This window comes from Poecilia reticulata, linkage group LG13 (genome assembly GCF_000633615.1).
Source record: "Poecilia reticulata strain Guanapo linkage group LG13, Guppy_female_1.0+MT, whole genome shotgun sequence".
Taxonomy (NCBI): Eukaryota; Metazoa; Chordata; class Actinopteri; order Cyprinodontiformes; family Poeciliidae; genus Poecilia; species Poecilia reticulata.
In genome coordinates this window covers 24,109,027-24,132,094 of record NC_024343.1, presented here as the reverse complement: position 1 = coordinate 24,132,094, position 23,068 = coordinate 24,109,027, and the positions used below count along the sequence as shown (strand labels likewise).

At 39.2% G+C, this 23,068-nt stretch overlaps 2 protein-coding genes across 4 annotated transcripts in view; one reads left to right on the top strand and one right to left on the bottom strand.

Annotated features, from left to right (window-relative positions):
- The window catches only part of LOC103474896 (unconventional myosin-Ic), a 57,423-nt gene extending 46,084 nt beyond the window's left edge, over nt 1–11,339 (bottom strand). The window contains exons 1-2 of one of the 3 annotated variants that reach the window (XM_008426167.2): nt 11,250–11,339; nt 10,900–11,132 (exon numbers count right to left, since the gene is read on the bottom strand). In XM_008426167.2, the coding sequence (XP_008424389.1) occupies nt 10,900–10,989 (90 nt within the window). In that variant the 5' untranslated portion in view covers nt 10,990–11,132; nt 11,250–11,339. Of the gene's footprint in view, nt 1–5,955; nt 6,094–6,579; nt 7,036–10,899; nt 11,133–11,249 lie in introns of those variants that run through there. The other 2 variants (XM_017308369.1, XM_017308370.1) reach the window with 2 other exon arrangements.
- Nucleotides 11,340–21,354: 10,015 nt separating this feature from the next.
- Nucleotides 21,355–23,068, top strand: part of LOC108166809 (zinc finger protein OZF-like) — a gene marked incomplete at its 3' end in the record, with an annotated part of 267,441 nt that continues 265,727 nt past the window's right edge. The window contains exons 1-2 of the mRNA XM_017308124.1: nt 21,355–21,979; nt 22,415–22,544. Of these exons, the coding sequence (XP_017163613.1) occupies nt 22,481–22,544 (64 nt within the window). The remainder of the gene's footprint in view (nt 21,980–22,414; nt 22,545–23,068) is intronic.

The following is a 23,068-nucleotide window of genomic DNA, read 5'->3' as shown; positions in this document are numbered from 1 at the left end:
CATGCATCTTGTCACTTTAAATCCAAATAAGCTGCTGCTGGCCACACTCCACGTTTACACTCATACATAAAAATGGCTGCAAGCAGATGTGCGATTGTACAATTATATATCTTTGAAAAGCAGAAGTAGAACCTCCTGCACAGTCAAGAAGAATGAAAAAAGAATGTCAACAACTCGTTTTTTCCAGCAGCCATTATACAGCGCATACAGCAGTAAATTAAGCTGACCAAATGTGCTGGAGCTCCACCTGGGTTGCTAGGTGATGGGCTGGGCTCAGCTGAGGTTGCTAAGTAACAGCAATTGTGACTTAACATTCAGGAGGTTTTTGAAATGGCTTATTTTCCAGACACTAAAAAACTTCTTGCCAAAAATCCAGCTGGGTTGGGGTATGGCTGTTTTTAGAAACAGGTGAGACCCACATAGAAGTACAAATGATCCAAAATGTTAATTTTTATAATAGGTCCCCTTTAAGTTCCTAAAAAGCTAGGAGCTGGTTCTGACCAACATGATTTATGTGAATAAACAAACTGCTTTTATTCCTGAGACCACCTATGCTCTCTATGCATGAGAAGCAGCACCTCAATACAATGACGCACCTCAAGATGTATTTAAATAAACATCTTTTATTGTGCATGGATTAATGTTGGAAGCTATGCTGACTGCACAGTCACACTCTCATGACACGGTAAAATAAGTCCAAGGTTTAAAAGAAAAATACAGGATTTTAACCAAACACATCCTTCAAACAATCTCAGAGCTCTTCTCTGCCAGGCCTGGCAGCAAGTACATGCAAAGCACAAGACCAGATGAAACGGGATTACCAGTTATCTTGTTTGATAGGGGTTAATCTGGGTGCAGGTGAAGGTGTGAGTACAACCGAGCAGGATTATGAAGTGGCTTGGTCAGCAGTGGTGCATGTGAACATGAATGAGCAGTTCTGTCCTCAGATGACGCAGAGCCGTGCAAAATGTGAAGCAGGTTATCGAGGTTCAGGAAATCTGTCCCTCGACAAGACTTTAAACACCGCTGATGATGCTGTGGTCAGTCAGAAACCCAAAGACTGACTTTATGACACATAAAGTGAGCTGTGTTGGCTGAATCTCTTGGCTCAGTTAAAAGATGTTACTTTAAAACCAAGACAAACAGGAGAAAAAAATGAAAAACTCCATTATTTTTGGAGGCACGGAAAGGGCATTCCGGGTCGTTCAAGGACCTCCCACCTCTTCCAGCTCATGTCCAAAAATGGCAGTGAATCTGACGTGGGTTTTGACTCATATCCAGGGTGTTTTCCAGTCTCTAAGCAGTCCAGACTATAAAAGCAGAGGGAAAAAGGACGAGTACCTCTCACCGTTTGTTCCCAGCAGTGCGGTGCTCACACTGTACTAAGTCGGCTGCTTTTTGCCACAGCAGCATGGGACACTCTGTACAACCTACTCGTCATTTCTCAGGTAACAGAGATGCTAAGCTACCTCAGATACGCCCCTCTAATTGCTGCCATTCTACTGAAATGCTTTGCAGAAGTTCCCACACATTGCATCTGCAAAACACAGACCTTCAGCAATACTAAAAACAGTCCAACAGTTATTGCACCTTCACCTTTTTAACCAAAATAAAAAAGTACATTTGACTCATATAATCCTTACATTTTAATACAGCACCTTACAAAAGCAAATTACATCAATATTTCTGCTGATGTTGAAAAATCTGCTCTGAGTTTTCTGTAAAGAGATGCTGAAGTTATTATAATGAACCCAGAATGCCTTTCTCTGTCTCCAACTGTCTCTGCCAAGGTTCAAGTCGATTGACATTTCCCTCCAACACATTCCCATTTCAAGGTCTGACTCAGTTTCTGAGCAGCAGCCGTCATGTAAACCGTCTCCCACACATACCATCAGCATCGCTCACTCAGCTATGTTTTATCCACTTAATGGAATCGCAGTCTAACCTGATCTGATACGTCTCATGTTGCATTCCCCAGATTTCTCTCACAGGAAGCATTAAATCAGTCCACAGACATCAGATCATCACTGTGAAAAATAGAAAATTTGTTCATCCCTCTTTACTGCTTTACTGAATAAGAAATTGAGCATGCGTCATGTTTAGAAAAAGTAGCATTTCTAGAACATTTTGATGAGAAAGCAAAACTGAAGGGAGATTTTCCAGATTTGGCCAACATGCTCTAACCCTCCATGTATCAATAAATCAATCAAAAGATTGACTTTCAGCTCCAATTGCATTAGGTTCCCATCTGTCTTACTTCTGGGTCAGATTAATCTCAGCTTTTCATTATGAAAGGTCCAAACTCCTGAATGAATCTTGGTTCTTGAGTTGTAACTGTAAATGAGGCATACAGTCATGGGAAAAAACAGCAACTGCCAACACAGCTCCAGGAACAACTAATTCCATCTTTGCTTACGATCTGTAAGAGAAAGTAGCAGCGATGTTCTGGGAATCAAAGCAACTGGTTAGCTTATTATCAGTAAGTGTAGCCACATTTCCAAAAGCCAGGGTTTGTAAACAGTGCCAAGATGGATATCAGCAATGACGCAAGAGATGATGACCAGCAAATTCACTCCAAGGTTGGACAGCGCAGAGAGCAGCAGGTGCAAAACGCCTAAAGCTCCTTTTCAGACTCTACAAGCCTATGTTGGCATGTTCATGTAAAAGTTTGATGACAAAAATAGAAAACAAAAAACACAAATATGGCGTGTCTAAAACAGCTGATCACAGGATGAGCAGAGGTATTTTTCAGCAAAGTTTTTGCTGAAAACGAACCACACAACCTCTTGATTAATCTGCTTTGGGCAGATAAAAACTAAATGATTGAAGAAAACCAGCCCCGTTTAATCCGCGTTAGTTGAACTCTAGTTTGTTAGTGTAGAAAGTCCGGTTCATTTGGGGAGATGTGAATGTGTAATCAAACTGCGATGTGGACGAAAAAAAGTGAACTCTGGTGCACCTGCAAACCTCGGTCTCAGTTCAGTTGAAGAGAACTCTGGCACGGTTCAAATGCACATGTGGATGCAAGCGGGACCTGAGTCCGCTTCAGAAGCAGGAACCACACTACAGCACAGGGCATTCTGGGTAAATACAGCCAGAATGTTTAACAAAACCTTTGTTAGTAAACTACAAAAAAAGTTAATTTACCAACTACAAAAGAAAAATGGTACAACCACTAACATTTGACACTACTCCATTTTAGTTTACATTTTGAGAAGAATTTCAAATTCTTTTTCAAAGAGTTTGAAAGCAAACCGCACTAGCTGAAAACACAGCAAATGTTGCAGCTTTGGTCAAATTGCATCTGCCAACCTTTTGGGTGTGAAAACGGCTGAAAAATAAAACAATCTAGATTTGCAATGGACCAGTGATATCTCAGACCTCAATACGAGTAAACTTTAATCTACATTTTAGGTCACTGAAGAGGAAATAACCCACCCTGACTGTTTCCTAAAGCACAGCACAGGTAGTAAATGTGCTTATGCGAGTCCGTTTTTCCTGTTGCAGAGGTGATGATGCTGATCTTTCTAACGGCCAATCGGTTGGGTGTGTCCTGTGGGAAACTGTCAGGATCCACCTGATGAATAGCTGACACCACGTTACCATGGAAAGACCTTCAACCTGTCAACGGCAAGTCGCACTTCCCTGAAAACAAAGCACACGTTCCCTTTGAAGCACTTTCTATGTACTTGTAGTTCACAACTGGATTTAGTTTTTTGTACAAAATTTCCTAAGATGGTTTGTAATAAAATAAATCTGCCGTGAAATGTTCTTCTGCGGAGAAATGGAAGACTAGAGTTTGATCAGATAAACAGTCCAAAGCATGCCAGGACCAGTCTACTCACATTTTTACCCCACCCTTTGAATGCCCTTTAAGTGTAAAATGAGAATGTGGGGAAGGTAAATGTAGGGACATTTGTTCTCGTCTATCTATAGTACTTTTGTATTTACCCCCTTACAGACTTCTTCTGTTTTTGCTCTTGTTTTCCAACAACAAACTAATTTAAATACCACATAAAGATAAGCCGAGTAAAAACAGAAAGCATTTTTTAAATTATCACTTTTATTAGTGATTATATGAAATCTATTCAAACCAATCTGGCACTGTGTAAAGAAAAAATAATTACTTTCTAAACCTATTAACAGGTTGTTCCACCATTGTGATGAGTTTGTGTTAACTGTTAAAGAGTGTTTTATTTCTAGCATGAAGAAAACCCACCAGCATCTCAATTATATTTAAGTCCATACTTTGACTAGGGCACAACAAACTTGTTTTTTCCCCCTTTGCATTCAGAGTTGAACTTGCAGGTTTTTGTCGGACCTTCTTAAGGATTTTACTCCAAAATCCTGGAGTAACTTCGGGAGACTGGCTACTTCTTTGAAGGTTCACCACTGTCCCATGTTTTTTTGTTTTTTTTCTTCCATTAAAGATACAGTAACTGTCGTTATTGTGGTTCTCTGAAGTCGCCACTGACAGATGTCTCTGTAGCTCTGGGCATCATCTGTTGGTTCTGTTTACTGGGTTGTTTATAATTCTGCAGCGTCAACAAGAATCATGCCTGGGTTTGGCTGGCAAAACTGAATCAAAACATTTTCACTAATGATTTAACACATGGTGCCAGATCAATTTGGATATATTTTTTCGTCTTAGCAATGTATCATTACATTAATTATATAATTATATTAATCCACTAAAATAAACCCATAGCTATCTCACTGATCTTTGTTGTTTTAGTGATTATAGATTCATAAACAAAGTTGAATTTGCTGTTCTGGTTTTTACCTCTAAAGGTGACATCTAACCAAACCATTCAGAGAATATGAAGCCCGTGTTTAATGGAAAATCAAAGACATTAATCACAGTGCAGCATGTCCCACTGGAGGTCTGTTTTGGAAAAACATATCGACAGCAGGACATTGATGTTTTGTTTCCGCTGCTTAGTTGTGTTCAGGCAGAACATTGTGCTAGGAGGCTTTTAAAGAACAAAAGTTTCTAACCCTCCTCAAAAAGTCAATGTCACTTCATCCTGCCTTGCTTGTTATTTCTAATAACAAGCTCTCCTTAGCCATCTATTCAATCTGGCCAATTTTTAGGAAACTTCAGGCACTTCTGATTGGATATTTGACCATTGTTGTCAATAGAAAATTAGCTGGGTTTCTGCTGCAGACCCAGCTTAGAAGTAAAGTAGCCTACACAAACTTTTGATCAGGTTGAGGCTACCTGGATACCAGAACTGGATGACTGGAGTTGAAGACCCTTGTTTTGAAGAAAGGTTTTATGAGCATGCAAGACAAAGATTGATCCATCTTACAACAATGTTAGCAGTAGTAAAACCAAAATGTTCAAACTTAAGATCACCAACTAACTGTCTTGGCTGCAAACTACTAAGCACGGTGGTGGTAGTATTATGCTGTGAGGCATGAAAGGGACGGATGACGTCCAAATTCTTCAACTTTACCTCAACAGAGTCCTCGAAAGGGTTTCCAAAGCCCCAGATAATAAGCATATTGAACATTTATGTACTATGCTCAAAAGTCAAGTACACTGCAAGAAGCCAATGAATCAAAGTAAGTTCCCCACTTTCCAAAAGGTAGAATGATCAAATAACCAGCCAGTCTCATGGCAGGATCTTGGTGATGCCTTGATAACTCAGCAGATCTACTGTAGCTAGCGTACTTGATTAAATCTGCTTCCCTTTGAGAAGTTTCTTGCAGGAACTGGTTTCACCAAAAAGGCAGGTGTTCTGCAAACCTTTCCATGTTTACAGAACAAACACACATTAACAGGTGGACTGCTGACTCCAAACTGCAGAGACAGGTGTCCCGTAAATAAGAGTCCAAGCAATTGGTGAGATACTTGCAACAGCACAAAAACCCCTCATATATTTCTAAATACCTCAAATAATTATAGGTTCTCTAAAAGTTCAAGAGGTCATGAAAGGCAGCTTGTATTACCTGTTTATTCACGCCGTCTCAGGAAGTGTTGAAAAAAAAGATTTTCAAAGCAAAGTTAAGAGCAAATATCTCCATGTAAAAGTGCAAGAGTAGATCTAATAGTACAAAAAAATATCTTCTCCCATCAAGTAACCTCTCAGCCTCCTGGTGCTGAAGTGTGGGATACTGTTTAGTTAAGAGTCTTAGTCAGTGTCTGGGTGGAGTCTATAAAAAGACAACCACAACCTGAAGGTTGTGAGACACAAGCCCAATTAACAACTCTAGTGTCTGTCAGTCAGCCAATGGGGAGCTCAGCTTTGTGACACTTAAAATAGGATTACACCAAATCTCTTCCCATCATTAATGTTATTTGTATTCTTATGATTGCTACTTAAGTTTGTTTTTTTTTTTCTTGACAGCGGTTGTCACATGGCGTCCATTCAACCCACGCACTGAAACATGCTGCAGTGACACAAAATACTCAGCAGAATCAGTCCACATGTCCCGCAGAGCTGTAACAAATCCTACTGTTTTGTCGTTCAAGGTAGGCAAAGTAAGGTTAATAATAGCCTACTTTAGAACAGGATAAAAAATGATGACGGTTGAGGCTAAAAATACGAGTTATTGTGGAAAAGCTAAACATACCTGAGGTCAAAAACAGCGCGAGTTCCTCAGTTCAGAAGGAGACAGGGCAGACCGGTGGTTTGTGTTCAGTCCCCGCGTTGTGTGAGACCGTCAACCCGGTCAGCTCGTTCTCTCTCAGTCTGCTGTGGCCCAGTTCTGCCGGGTTCTTCCCGACCCTCCCACTACCACTCCCAAGCGGTTTGTCCACAGTGGACTCTGCTACAGCTGCGGTTTCTCCCACAGCGCCGCACAGCGCACCGTATCCAGCCGTTCACCCGCAGGAAACCCCGGTCACTCCCATAACCAGGACTCGAGTGAAGTAGAACCGCGTTAACGGAGCCAGCTGTCTGTCAGTGTGCAGCTTCTGCCGATATTTTGTTCCCCTGGATCCACTATGGGAGTGGTGTGGCAATTTCCCCTTTCCTTTTCTGTCATTGAAGGACAGCTACACCCAGAACTACCAGGAAGTTCACCAAAAACCCGTCCCACTCCTGCTGCTCGAGCCGAGGCGTGTAATGCCAGCAGCAGAACCGAACCAGCTTTTATGCCATCCTTCAGCTCAATGTGAGCGCTGGTCGTCTCCGTTAATAAGAGTATCGTTCGCTTTTAGTTCTGCGTGTTTGCCCACCAAACCATAAATCCCAGTCAGAAAACAGTTTTACTGGTAATCTTTTTTGCTTTAATTAAACTTTTTTTCTTTTTGAATGACTTTAAACTTAAGTAGACAGATAAAACATATTAATAAAGTACTTGTAATATATGTAAATTCAATTCAGATCCAGGTTATGCAGATGTTTGGTGAGAAACGTCGGAACAGCTTTTAGAAGTAGCGCCTACTAAAAAAGGAGCTCTGGCGCCATCTGCCGGTAGAAAACTGCAACACCCTGCTGTTAGTGGATGTTACGTCTCTTCCAGTCATTTGGCTCAGGAGGGCCCTTCTGAGTCAAGAGTATCCATAATTATATTCCAGAAATGGGTTCCGATCAGTCTCTTTCGTCAGATTAAAAGTACTTTCTGGAAACAGAGTTTAAGCAGGTATTAAATATAATTTTTATTAAACCTAAATTTATGTATTCAAAAATATTTTTATTGCTCTAATCTCCACGTTTTTATGCTTACTTATCTGAACGATAAAATAGTCAGAAATGAGCATCGTATCTTATTCCATAAGTTTTTTACATCGTGATTTGAGTTACTGAAATAAACTTTTCAATAAATTTTAATAAATAATTTAGTAATCAATTACTCATTAACTCTAGTACAAAGACTCATAAAAAGACAATTTGCTGAAAGAACAATGTACTCAGACCAGCAATTAAAGCAAACACTGTACAAAAAAAATAAACTTTTTACATTTAAGATAAAAAATAATAATAAACCTTGTCTGTAAAAATGTTCTGATTCAAATTCTTTAAAATTTCATAAATATTTTTGTCTAATGTAACATTATCATTTTAAATGTCATGTTTTCAGTAGCTGTAATTGCAAAATCATCATAATTAATAGAAATAAAGGTTTCAAATATTCATCTCCATATAATGTTTTACTAAGTGATAAAGTTTCTGAATGAAATGGACTTTTCTATCATCTAATTTATTCACAATTTTCTGGCAATTGATCACAAAAATAATACGGGATATTTTAATTGTAAAATTATTCAAGGAACGAATACTTTAACTAGGAACTCATGATAAAAATGAATATTTCTGCATTTTGGACTTTCATAACAGAGCAATATGGGTCGCACAGAAAGCAAGGTTAAGAACAGATTGTGTCTTTGTGATATTACTGTGGTTATGCAATGTGCACTTTGTTCATGTGGAGGTGACCTCAGCCAGCTGGACAGATGGGAGCACATGAGACAGACTGTAATATGGCTGCACTGCCAGAGGGGGGAGTGATCGATTCAGAACAGAACCAGAATCGGTCAACATACACTAACACATGGACCGTGTCCTGTACGCAAGGTCACGTTGGACTGTTTGACTCAAACAGAGGGAAAGGTTGTCAGCCTCTTCCCTCTGCTCCCCACTTCTGTGTGTTTCATGTAGTGACCATTTTCTGGTTTTACTGTCTCATCATCCAACTCTGTGGGTCTGATGCAGAGACTTTAAGAAACAGGAACTATGTCTTCACATCATGATGTTTCAAGGGGTTTTACAAGATGGCTGAAAATGCTAGGTTACACATGGCCCAGGGCCCCATTTTTCTTCATTTTTAAATGAATGCATGTTTTGCTAACATTTAATTTGTCTGTATTTTATAAAATTTGCAGGTGAGTTGTAGTAATATTTTGGGATTTTTTTTTATGTAAACAAACCTCAAAGATTAGAAATGTCTGAAATTACAGTTGTTTTTTGGGGGGGAGAAAAATACAAAGACTCTGGTCAAGATATGTATTATTTTCAGTTGGTATCATCAGTTCGTATTTTGCATTAGCAAAAGCATTTTTCTTTAATGGATAAGGCACCAAAGCGGTTTCCAGGGGCCCACATACCTGTGCCCTGCACATGGCACAGGTAAAATCGCCCCAGATCCTAATGACACGGGGTGATCCAGCCCTGAAGGAATGTGGGAAGGGGAACAAATGAAGCCGAGTTCAGGAATGTGTTTGTTGTTTCCTTTCGTCCAGGCTCCAGTACATTCCACACCTCCCCAGTCATCGCCGGGCCGGGCACAGCCGGCTGCACTCAATCCTCTGACTGAAACTTTAAATCTTACATGAATCCATGATTTAACTTCACCACGCGGTGCCTCGGACCTCTGAAGGTCTGCTTTTTAAAGAGCTCACTCCTTTCATTCCTCAGATGCTCAGCTCATACAGAGGGAAACACATGCTGAACGGACTGAGCGGTACATCTTCTGTTTCCTGCAGGGCAACTTCACAAAGGCAGAAGCTAAAGGTCGAGACCAGGAGATCTCAATCAGACGTCAACGTTAAAGAAACCGGCAGAAACCCAGCAAAGATTCGTTATCCTGTTTATAAGCCTTCACAGATATGAGCAACTCAAGCAAAGTTTTACAAAAACAACATAATGCAGATTCTGAGCAAGCAGCTGTTGCAAAAGTTCAGAGTCAACGTTTAATAGTGAGCAGGTTATTTTCTTATTTGTTGCCAAATGAAGTCATAGAGTGAAAAGGACTTGTGGGCCAAAAATTAAGGAGGGGAAAGGAGTAAAGTAATGATGAGTAAAGTCAAATTGTTTGTTGGGAAGGGGTGTGTTACTGTTGGTCCAAAATGCTAAATAAGGATTTAATAAGGTTTGCCTTATTATAAAAAGTTGAAAATGACTTTTCTTGTCAATTCTGAGCAATAGCAACAATATTTAGGTCACTTTTATTGTAAAGTATATATCCAAACTTGATCAATTCATTAAAAGCAAATCTGAGTGCACCAAAGCATGCTGGGTGGGTGTGGTCCTCATAAAAGATTACAAAAATCCGCTGTACTGAATACTTTCTGCTGTAGCAAACATTTTCTATTGTAAGACTTTAATTTGTCTGTTCTGTGCAGTGGGTCGGGTTGGACAAACTTCTTGAACTGCAGTCATGGGCCACACAAAATCACTCAATGAGCCACAAATGGCCCACACGCCACACTTTGAACACTCCTGGCTTAGGGATAGGGTAAGATTTCTAAAATTACGTTTAGATTTCTAAAATAACAGACATACCCTTTGAGCAAATTCACGTTGTTGGGCATGTCTGTATTCAGGAGGGACAAAGTCTAAGCCAAGGGTGTTCAACACAGGGTTCCGGGGGCCGTTTGCAGCCCTAGTGTGAGTTTATGCGGCCCCTTGTGTGATTTTTTATTTATTTATTTATTTTGCTGTTCCAGGATCACAACTTAAGAGTAAATTAAATAAATTAGGCCCAAACTAAGATTTTTAATTCCAAACTTACTTACAAAAAAGTTGGATGCAAAACAAAGTGATTATCTTTTCCACACTTTCTGCTTTTTCTGCCTTCACGGTAAACATATATAGCAAATATTTTCAAATGAAGACTGACCTACATTGTAGTTTATTGCTGAGAATAGACAAAATATTTTCTCTGGATTTTTCAATCAAGCCCAAAATAATAAACCAAACTGGAGGCTTTTCATTTAACAAGGAAAAAACATTTGAAGTTTACAGAAAACCTTTTATTATTTGTTTAATTAAAATACTTCATGCTTGGTTTATTGTTGAATAGGCACCCAAAAACAACATATTTTTGATGATTTTAGTCTTTAAAAATTATATTTCTTGACCCTTGAGTGCTTTTGAGCTGGTCGCTTTTGCCCACATGACAAAAAGCGAGGACGCCCCTGGTCTAAGCCCATCTGACCTTTGAACTTACCTTGCAGCTGTGGCAGTAGTTTTCTCCATTCTTCCCCGGAGGAAGGATTATTTCCCCCGTCGGGATCAGCTGGATCCTCAGCTCCATCATTGTTCCCGTCTCCCCCTGATTCCTGTTCTCTCTCTTGAGTTGATTTTATCTTCAGCTGAGCCCAGAGAAAGCCTGACAGAGTGAAAATGCTTCTTTCCACTGGTGTGAGGGAAAATCCTTCTGAATGCAACCCCAAGCAATGCCTGAAAAGGAAACAAGTAAACGTCAGAGATCTCCTTTGTGACGTGTCCTCAGCAATATGAAAACGTGAAAGGAGAGATTGTAGATGTGAGTGCAGAGCGCAGCAGCTGGGGTGTTACCTGTTGCAAGGCGCTGAGTCTCAGTGAGAGCTGCTTCCCCTCGCTGCAGCCAGAGGATGTTTCCTCGCCGGGTGAGGGATCATGGGGAGGATGTGGAGCTCAGCCGGACTGGAGATGGGTGTCACATGCAGAGGATGTGTGTCTTTTGTCTTACAAATGAGTGGAAAGTGAAGCCTGGAATATACACGCTTCACAATTTGTGTAAAAAGATATGTTTATTGAAAAAGAGCCAATACTAGTAGCTGTGTAGTTCTTCTAAAGGTGAAGAATATTGTGATTACCTTTCTCATGGCGCTCAGCATGTGATGTCACGTTCTCACAGCATGACAGCTGGGGTCGGTTTCAGGTCAAATTCAATCTTCATAATTATTTACATTGAATAATTAAACGATAAGCCAATATTTAATGTCAGCATTAGTTATCAGTTTTTTTGGTTACTCTGACTTCCTCCAACCGTCCAAAAGCAATGAATGGAGGGTGTCATTGTTCATTACTGATTCCTCCCGTTATCGTGTCTGTTCACTCTGCGATTACCTTTGTAAGTTTTGCCTTTTGTTGTTGTTAAAGTTACTTCCAACCACTTCTGCATTCTGGGCCTACTCTAAACGCAGCAAGACGTAAGGTCCCAACAAAATACAATGTAGTTTCTGGTTGTAGCATGAAAAAATACCAGAATAATGGAACAATTATTAAAATATTGTTAACTATTGGAGTGCACAGGCTCTAAAAAGGCCATTTGCTGAAAGAAGGACACAATCAGAGCAGTACGGTAATTAAAACAAAACTGTACAAAAAATATACAGCTCTGGAAAAATTAAGAGACCTCTAAAAATGATCAGTTCTCTGATTTTACTTTTTATAGATATGTGTTTGAGTAAAATGAACATTGTTCTTTTATTCTGATTTATTGACAACATGTTTTTGAAATTCCAAGCAAAATTTTTTTATTTATTTGCAGAAAATGAGAAATGGACAAAATAACAAAAAAGATGCAGAGCTTTCAGATCTCAAATGATGCAAAGAAATCAAGTTCATATTCATTTAGAATCAACAAAACTAATGTTTTAACTCAGGAAGAGTTCAGAAATCAGTGTTTGGTGGAAAAACCATGAGGTTTTTAATGGGGTTCAGTGCAATGGTACCTTTTTACAATTCAATTGTTATTAGGTTAATAGAAAAAGATAGTCAACACATCACCCTACAATGTATTGATGTTAAATCGAGCAGCAAAGTCAGAGTTTTTCCACATTCTAACTTATTTATAATTCTAATAAATAAGTTAGAATTATTTATTTGCCGCTGATGCATCCTTTGCTTCAAATGATAAAGCGTACACTAAGGATATGCTGTTGCATTTTCGATAATAGAGTACATATGTTATTATTAAAAAAAATATTTGAATTATTTGTATACTTATATATTTTGATGTATTTCAAATATTGTATAAAAAATATTTGAGTGGTTAAATGAAAAATCAGCAGAATGTGACCAATTAATTGATCAGTGGTCTAATAGCAGCAAAGCAAAACAGTTTATTTGACTGCATTTTGGTCCCAACAAGGTCAGTTTGATAGCATTTTGGTCCCAACAAGGTCAGTTTGATACCAAAATAAGTTCCTGAGAAGTGAACATAAACAAGAATACAAACACACACACGCACACACACACACACAGTTGGTCTGAGCAGGAGTTTCCTTATGGAAACAGCATCCTGCCTCAGACACTTTCTGTATCCACCCTGAAGATTTAGTGTGTGTGACGTATGTGGCATGTGTATCACCAAACTCTCTCCTCAAAGACCTTAACAAGCGAGAGCACTCGCTTTCTAAAAACAAATAAGGACTTGAGCTGTCAGAGAAACACTTCCTGTCCCTACACACTATAGACAAACCACAATATTTACACTAAGCACACACACATATCCCATCCGACAATGGCATCTATTAAAAGTGAGGTTGGTTTCCAGTGTTAAAATGTAACTCGGACGCTCCTGTGTGTGAACAGAAACTGTAAACAGCCCCATACTGACAAACATCCATCATTCAGAGGATCTTCCTGACACTTCTGATAACTCCATGTTCCTGTTCACATTGCATTCAGTTTATCTTGCTATTCATAACATTGCTTTTCTGAATTAGGTTTCATCCTGGATGAACTCGCTGTTCTTGTTTTTGAAAAAGGAAAGTTTCTCTTAAATGTACCCGAACAAGGACTTTACAGACGTTATTTGACAGGGATTATGTGATGAGTGGTGGAGTTGGCATTCTGCACACTGCTGCTGAGAGAGGGGAAGGGACAGACACAGACATCCTATGACCTTTGACCCTGGCTGGAGGCATTCTCGGCAGCCTGGCATCAACAGGAAATCTGCAGCCTTCACACACTCCTGTGAACGCGCGCACGCACACGCACACACACACACGCGCACACACACAGGCACAGTCCTCGGAGAACTCACAACTCCTCTCAGTGCCGTTTTCACACAATATGAAAGGAATGAAAGTGAAAAGAAACAATACATACTGCTTGGTACCTAAACTGAAGGTCCTGAAGGATGTTCGTGTAGAAAATCATACAATCATGAGCTACAAATGAACTCGAACCTGCACTAAGGTTTACTCCTCTTTATAGTAGAAAGAAAAAAATAATTATTATTTTTTTCTTCTCTACAGCACTATAATAATGTAGAAAACCTGTGCTATATTTTCAGAATTTGAAAGTTAATTATTACATTCACTCAGTTATATTTAATTGAATAACTTCTTGGAAAACTGTTTTTTTTTTTTTCTTTACTTGAGTAATTTTATCATGAAGTATTGCTACAGACTTTTTTTTTTTTTACAGAATTCTGATTTTTGTGTTGTTGTTTGTTTAAATTGTTTATGCATCATCAAGTAAATTAAAACTCAAATATACCAAGTAAATTGGGGACAAGCTAAAGAGGTTTTCAAATCCTATAAGAAGGAAGAAGGTGTTATTATTTTCATGTGAACACAATTGAAATACACCTATGAATGTTGGTTACTTATTTGGATTTTGATGTAGATTGACACAGAATTAGAATTCTGAGGGAAATGTCAGAATGCTGAGTTTAAAGACAGAATTTTGAAAAAAACTCAGAATTCTGAGATTAAATTCAGAATTCTACAAATAAAAGGCAAAAATTCTGAAAAAAAATCTGAATTCTGAGGAGAAAAAAGGTAGAATTCCAACGTAAAGGCAGAATGCTGACGGATAAAAAAAGCTTAAATTCAGAATTAAAAAGAAAAAACAAAAAAAAAGTCAGAATTTTGACGTGAGGTCAGATTCCAAAAAATTCTGACTTCACAGAAAACTAGAATTCTGAGATAAAAGTCATTTTTTATTCCCTTTGTTTTATGTTGGCTCTAATCTTCTTCTGTAGAAAGCTGGTTTTTTTTAAGGGAATAATCCTGGGAGGGAAAAAAAAACAATTTGTCGACGCTCTATGATTTAATCCCACCTCTGGGCTCTGCAGAGCAGCTTGAAAGGTGCATGCAGGACGAGGAGTGCTTCATTTTACAGCCTCATCCTGCCGTATATATCAGTGGCTGTAATCAGATCCCACTCAGAACCCACCGGCCTCGGTGTGAGTAAATCTCACAAGTGCTGCCTGAAAATAGCCGTGGCTATTAATAACTGCTGTCTCCACAGCAGGGGAGGAAGTTACTAATACTTCATTGACGTTTGTTCCCGTGGTCCCACTTTGCGAGCAGGAATCTCGCTTCAACAACAGAACACTGAGGCAGTTTCCAGTTTCCACAGGAAGCAGCAGGACGCTGATCTGGCTGCAAGACGGAGCGGCGAGCGCCACCGGCTCCTCGAAAGAAACACACCCTGTGGAGAACCGCTAATGAGTGGAATGTTGCGCCGTGTTTTGTTCACTCGCAGCGCCTCCCAGGACCGTCTCCTGTGGAAACCTGGAAGCCATTGCAGGATGACTGATGCATTGTCTGATTAGATGGACCCTGGTGCCCTCTTGAGGTTTCACATTACAGCAGGACGAGCCAACCTGAAGGCAACACGGCAGATTTACAGCTGATCAATACCCGACAGGACAATTTTAGTATTACACTTGTTAAATAAAGAACAGGTTTTGTACTTTGCAAAATAACTTATTGCTTGTTTCTACTCAATATCAATACTCAATTAAACTGTAAAATCAGTTAATTAAATTCACCTTATTTTTTTTCCTGATCTTGTCTGGTATTTTTGCCATATTCATGTATTTATCTCATACATTTTTTAGTTTTATTCATCTCATTACATGCTTTTCATTTAGCCCACCGTACACACAGTTTGAGTGAGTAGATGAAAATCAGGCAAATGAAATCTCTGTAAACTGAACCAAACTAATGTCTGCAGGCATAAATCAAGGAATGGAATAAAATTAATCTTTTAAAATTTAAATGGTAGAGTGTCCCCAATTCCAAGGAATTTTAATGTATTTAATCTAAAAGGTGTGCGTCTAAATATATCAATTAAACTTTCAGCAGATTAGCAGCTTTTATCCTAATTTAAAATATAAAATAAAAATAATCTCTGGAAATGTGACAACATGCTTTCTAAACTAATTTTTTATATATTATGTATTTCATTAGGCTGCTGCAAAAGAAAAACTTACATGATAAAGAACACCTACTACCAATAAAAAAATGAAGCTATTATGTTTTTCTTTCCGTTTTAAAATTATATAGTACTGTTGTCTGTCAATAGAAACAATGAAAAAGTTAAAAAAAATACTTTTTTTTTCTTTTTACAAAGACTCCTATTGTATTTTTCGCAATGTTTTTTCAATGTTTTCTTATATGTTTATAAGTTATACAATGTGTACTTGCACATAATTTATAACCAATACATTTGTTCTTGGAAGCCAGACCAGCTGTTGAAGGTCTGTGGTTTTCCCTCAGTGCCTCTAGTGGTAGAAAGAGGTGTTGCATGAACAATCAGAAAAACAAGCCTGTCAAAAATAATGATCATTTTCATTTGCCTAACAGCAGCTTCTTCTTTTAGAAAAGAGAGAAAAACAAAAATGAAAACTAGGCTATAGTCCGACAGGCTTAACAAAAAGCACACTTGATCAGACTTTTTGTACGTCATTGGATTATTTTGGTAAAGGTGAGTTTTCATCACATTTCAGGAAAAAATGTTCCATGGAGAAACAAATGAAAAAAAATTGCTATAATTTTTCTGATATCTTCTGAAACTGCCAGGAAAAGAACAGATTTTACTGATCACTGTAACACATTCTGAGATGCATCCTGTTAGTTGTCTGGTTTCACTTTGTAAAAGGTAAAAAAAGATCAAGGTGTAAAGACTTGATCTTTACACCTTGATCAAGTGTAAAGTATTTTACTTTACAGGGCGAAGTAAAATATTCTTGATACAAAACTGGTATTGTCATCATGTAAAAACCCTCCACCAGTCTAATTATTAAAGTGATTCATCAAAGTATCTGCTATGGAGCTAGTTTGACATGCAGAGGGCACCAGAGGAGCTGCTGCACTTCTGACTAGCAGCGCTGCAGGGTCCATATCAGCTCTGTCCTCCAGAGGAACGCAATATTCCCCTCATACTTCTTTAATATTATAGGAAATCCTCAAGATCATAGGTGTAGGAACCGGGGGAGGGCGACGGGGGGACGTGTCCCCCCCAATATTGGAGGAAGGCGCATTTGTCCCCCCTGCTCCCACCTCAATAATTTCACTGCAGTTGCGAAAAATATTTGATTTTGAAATGTTCTGCTCGCTTCCCGGCGCCGGTCTTTCTGCATGGAGTTTGCATGTTCTCCCTGTGCATGCGTGGGTTTTCTCCGGGTACTCCGGTTTCCTCCCACGGCCCAAAAACATGACTGTCAGGTTAATTGGCCTCTCCAAATTGCCCCTAGGTATGAGTGTGTGTGTGCATGGTTGTTTGTCCTGTGTGTCTCTGTGTTGCCCTGCGACAGACTGGCGACCTGTCCAGGGTGACCCCGCCTCTCGCCCGGTACGCTAGCTGGAGATGGGCACCAGCACCCCTCCCGACCCCACTGAGGGACAAGGGTGTAAGAAAATGGATGGATGGATGGATGGATGGATGGATGGATGGATGGATGGATGGATGGATGGATGGATGGATGGATGGATGTTCTGCTCGCGTGCTTTTATTTTGAAGGCGCACCACAGAGCCTTCAGCACAGCACTTCCTCCCTCTGCTGAACAGCTCGGAGAGCTGAGGAGGCAGCGGGAGGCAGGAAGTTGGTTCGAATGAGGTAAACGGTCTGTCGGGAATATTTCCATGAATATCGCTTGTTTGTAAGGTAAGGTAATTTTATTTATATAGCACATTTTCAGCAACAAGGCAATTCAAAGTGCTTTACATGAGTTAAAAGGAAATACAAACAAAATAACAAACCAAAGGAAAGAAAAAAAGAGGAAAGAAAACTAATCTAATGTGGTAAGTATGTAAACTAAGTGCTCCTGTTCAGGGTTGCTAAGTATCTAATACCATTTCTAAATAGTGAGAACTCTACAGTTCCTGATAAAATAAGCTAAAGAGTAACTGATCTAAATCCTTTTCTGGGTTAAAGTAATCTAAACTAAGCAGTACTGTTCCTGTTAAGTTTTTCTGGATTCCAAGCTCGTATTATTCTAATTCTAATTCTGATTCCATTTCTGGGTTGTATAATATTGACCTAAATAGTGCATACTCCACAATTTCTGATATTACTAAAATAATCCTTTCCTGGTTTAAATAGGGAGTACTCCACCGTTTCATTTTGTTTTGTTGTCAGTTTACTTTCATAAATAGAACCAAAATCTTTTTGTTTAAGTCGTTTTAATTCTGGAATAGTCACACGTCTAATATTTTACTGCTAACTATTCTGTCCTCACACAGGCGCGTGCTGGACTGAGTTAAACAGATAGCGAACAAAAAAACTCCAAACGTCGAACTGAAATACGTCTGACCTTTAATATTTTTTGTAAAACTCAAAAATAACCATAAAAAGACATATGAACAGCTTGCACGTCTCAAGTACACACATTACTACATGAAAGATAATTTACACGTAGTGCCACGAAGGCTGGTCACGTTTAACAAGGTTAAAGACGACACAACTTATATAGCAGAAAAAGGTCAACATTTGAACACATAACACTACAGACAGATACTCGAGGCTTGAAAAAAGATGTAGACACTGTCGCTCTGTCACTTTGCAGGCCAAAAACGCTAGACAGCTTTCTCTTCCTGTTGCAGCCCTCAGCTGCCTCTAAGCCTTTCCTGTTGAAACGGTTTTTAGGTACAGACACTTCTGCTTGTTGGGGTCTGCTGATAATTTGCTTATTGAGACAATTTGTTCTTTGCACACATGGCTGCTATTGAATAAGTATGTATCAAATAGAAGTATCAACCCCTTGAATTTGTTATTTCTTTAATATGGTGCTAAAAGTAATTCTATTTGCTTATATGTATGAGCTTCACTAAGCTTAAGAAACTATGTGCACCCTTAAGGTGCAAGCTTGTTATAACTTTGTACAAAAGTTAATCTTAGGACTTGAGTCTCAGGGTAGCTTCCTATGATAAAACTAAGCAAAATAAACATTTTAAAAAGTATTCACACCCTCATAAAAGTTTTGGCACCCTGGTTAATTTTGATGCTTATGAGGTCAGGAACATCAGGGAGTGGTCAGAAGTAATTTTAATTCAACAACTTCGTCTAATTTTAATCTGCTTGATTTTTTTTTTCCTCTCTTGTATGTTGTTTTTAACTTTGAATTGTCCTCGACTGAAAGGTGCTATATAAATAAGTTGCCTTGCCTTTAGACTCATGGTTTAATCAATACATAACTTAAACAGTAGGCAATATTTCTTAGATATAATGAGCACGATTTGATTAAAATTAGTCTAATCAGTAGTTTTTATATTAGATCACATTCTTAAGAATGTATAAATCATATATTCATCTGGAAATGTTATAGTTCATTATTGCCAAAGGAGTTGAAAACTAATCAGAACGTGTTCTAATTTTTATAGTCAAAATCTGCTGTTTGAGAGCTCTGTGCGTTTCAGGAATCAGTTTGAGGCAGTTTGAAATGAGAAACACAGATAGCTGATAAACCTTGGCTTTCTTGAGTAAAATCTGAATTAAATGAATACATCTATTGTTCGTGCCCGGGGAAAGTGTGCAGGGATGATACCTTAGCGCAGGGGTCCCCAAACTTTTTCCTGTGATGGCCACATAACTTTTTCCTTCTCTGCTGGGGGCTGGAGTCAGTTTGTAACAGAAAAAGTGTGACGATTGCAGGAGTGCCTAAATGTAAAAATGTATTGTTTTCCAGAAAGCACAATCAAGTAACTTTCTCTGGGTTCTTCACAGAACAAGTCAGGAAATAAATAATAACCAAACAACCCTCACTGTGTTCTTCACAAAAAAAATCCAGGAAGGATTATAGTCCGTATTTCTGAACTATAAGCCACAACCCCAAAGTTTTTTTTTGAACCAGTAAACATACACATATAAGCCTCAGATATCTCTGCCGCTCCAGGTTTTCCACAACGATGCAGCAGCAGCAGAGGGGGGCAGACAGCCAACACTTGAGTCATAACAGCTCAATTGAATATCACATTTATTATGGTTAAAAAATAAAAAGTTGCCAAGATTAGATTTAAGAGAACTGATTACGGTAGTTTCCGAACGGTAACAGTAAAAGTGCCGATCCTTCGTGTCTGCTACTAGCATGTGCTAAATCAGTGGTCCCAACCTGTTTATTACCGCGGACCGTCAAGACTTGGAAATTTTTGCTGCGGCCCGGGAGGGAGAGGGGGGTGAACAGTCAGATAAGGCTTCTGCATGTTGTTGTTCCCACTAAATACTGAATATGCCCTGTTTGGGTTGTCTTGGCCCTTTTATTGCAGCCTGTGGGGTTTTCCCTGACTGGGAATGAGAATATGACCTGTTGAATGTGACAGGTAGCCAATCAAAAAGCGCGGTGACGTAAGAACAGAGGGAAATCCCAAACAGCTGACATATTGCGCAACTGAGAGTCCGGTGGATATCGGAGATGATAAGTGGAAATGTTTATTATAAAATCTAAAAGGTCATTATTGTTTATTCAGTTAAAAATTTTAACTATGAAAAAACATTCACCTCCAAATCATAGTGCAGCAAATTTATCCACCGCCTTTTCTTTTTGTTACATCTTTTATCTCTTACAATGACTCCACAAACTATCACTACTGCTTCTACATTGTCATCCGTGTTTGCTTATTCTAAATTCCCATAAGGTATGTTGGGGGTTTTACTGGATTATCCTCTGGAATGGGGATGTTCGTGACTGGAATCGGTTCGTGCCGTGTAGCTGAACACGAACCGATTGAACCTGTTGGACTTTTATCAGCTCTGTGGTTACAGAGGTTTGGAGAATCAGCCAACAATCTTAAATCTTTCCGTCTAAACCAGACTTAAGACTCAAAAGCTCTACTCATCTCCTCTCGACCACTGCCCAAACGCTCTGACTCTGGTCGCTATAGTAACGTTTATATATCCCTTTGAAATAACAGAAGCACCACAAAAACGAACATTTAACTTTCATGAAAATTTTAACTTACGATAATGACTAACGGGAGCCCTGAGCTTGTTTCTCTGCAACGAGACGGTTCCATCTGGGAGTGATGAGAGACAATAACACCCAAAGTGTTGATTATATCCACAGCCTGCTTAGTCTCTAAGTGGCAAAGCAGCTTGAAGCTTCATTGCCTCATTAGCAGCCGGTCGCCGCATGTTACGCAGAGCGGGCTTGTAATGTGGGACTCACCTACCGGTCCGGGATAAATCCATTCTCCTGTCTCTTCTCTGGGCCTTTTCCCCTTTGCAAARAAAMTTTCCAAAGACATCTGATCTGTTTCTTACTCATTTTGCTGCTTGTGGCCTCAATGTTGGCGTGCAAGTAACCAGACTTCCAATGATTCACTTCCTGCTAAAGAGCCCCCTGGTGGTTGAAGAAAAATCCACATATAAACGGCTTGTACGAAAAATACGGTATATGAAAAAAAATCTAAATGCTCTCTGGTATTGTTCAGGGGGCCGGACCAAATGTGGATTCGGGCCGGATCCGGCCCGCGGGCAGTAGTTTGGGGACCACTGCCTTAGCGGCTAGATTTGCCTCTGGGCCTTGGTACCAACTGCATGGTGTCTGGTGTCCAAACAGCAACACGACATTACAGGCTGTTTGAGACCACCTTTAACCGGTACGTTAGAACGCATCACTGTTGTCTTACAGTGAAACAGTAAGACAGTTTCACTGAGGTGAAACTGTCTTACTGACACACGCAGAGTCTCCGAAGGGACGTCTTCGTTTTTTTTGTATTTTTCTAAGGTAATTAATTTCTTCTTTGCGGCATTGGTTTCTGATGATCGTGTTGAGCTGTTTTTGTGACCTTATGCATTTGATTGTTAAATTCTGGTTGATTCTGGTTGATTGTGAAGTTGAACAGTGATTGTTGTCTATGGTTTCACTTTTACACATGACATTAACATACCTCGGGAGACGAGATGACAACGAGCAACAGGCCGTAAATATCTCGTTTCTCAACAATGCCTTGAAGCCTGGCTCCAAATGTCCCATCTCTCTATTTCAGAAACGGATGGTGAAGAAGAGCTGAGTGTGCGGCGCAGAGCAGCCATTTCCTGCTGAGGATCAGTTGTGGGAGCATCTGTGAACTCCAGCGTCCTGGTGAGCTGAAATATTGCTGTGGAATTAAAACTTTGATGAAATAATGCATAAAGTTCTTCCACACGCTTTAAATTACTGCTTTTATAAAAGTTGGCTCTTTGTATATTGCTTGTACAGTCAGAGGCCAATGCCATGTTTCTGTTATATTGTCTCAGATTTATTTAGTATTTTTCAGCTTTAGGTTTTAGGTTTTATTATTCTGAAAGCTTTCAACATTTCATCTTTGGTTACTAAAGTTTAGCAGAAGTCTGTATTCTGGTTTTTGAACAAAAGTAACAAGTACAATACTGCACATTAAAAAGCCCAGATATTGTCCTGTGAGGATAACTAGGACCAACTAAACATCCTAATAGATGAGTTAAAGAATCACATTGTATTTTACAATAATTTGTAGCTTTTTAACATCGTTCATTTTCTGGTTCTTGTCTCTCTCAGCTGGTCCACAACTTGACCTCACCACCAGTTCACCCATCACTCTGGTTGTGGTCTCCATTAGAAGAAATGGAGCATCGAGGCAAAACGCTGGAGGCTGATTTCAACCCCAAAGTCCTGCTGCATAGATTAGGTTTGTAGGTTTTCTTATCAGTAATGGTTCAGGAGCAGCTTTCTGAGGTTTATCTTCTTAACAGAAAGTTGAGAAACTGTGTCTGTGTTAGCATATTAGCTTTCTATCTGTTGGAAGAGTGACTGAATCCCAACACAAATAAATGTATCAAACCTGATTCAACATTGAAATATTCAACTTTTCTGCTGCTCTTGGTTCAGTGGAGCTCTGGTTCCTAAGGCCATTGAAGATGATGTTCAGGTCTTTGGCTTTCTTTTTCTAGATAGCTCTCATCATTTAGGGTTGAAGACGAAGCTGAAGTTGGTTTCCAATTCTAGCTTCCAATAGCTAAAGGGCAATTCCACCTAATTTTTCACTACCCTCTGCATCTTTAATCGACTCTAATTTAAAAACTACTATACCTAGACACTTGCACTGGATTATTCTCCTCCCTCTTCAAGCTGAATATTTAAAACCATGTTTAGGATTTGTGAAACATTTTTCTGATTTGTGAAAAATCAAGAACTTTCGATTTTCAATATTTT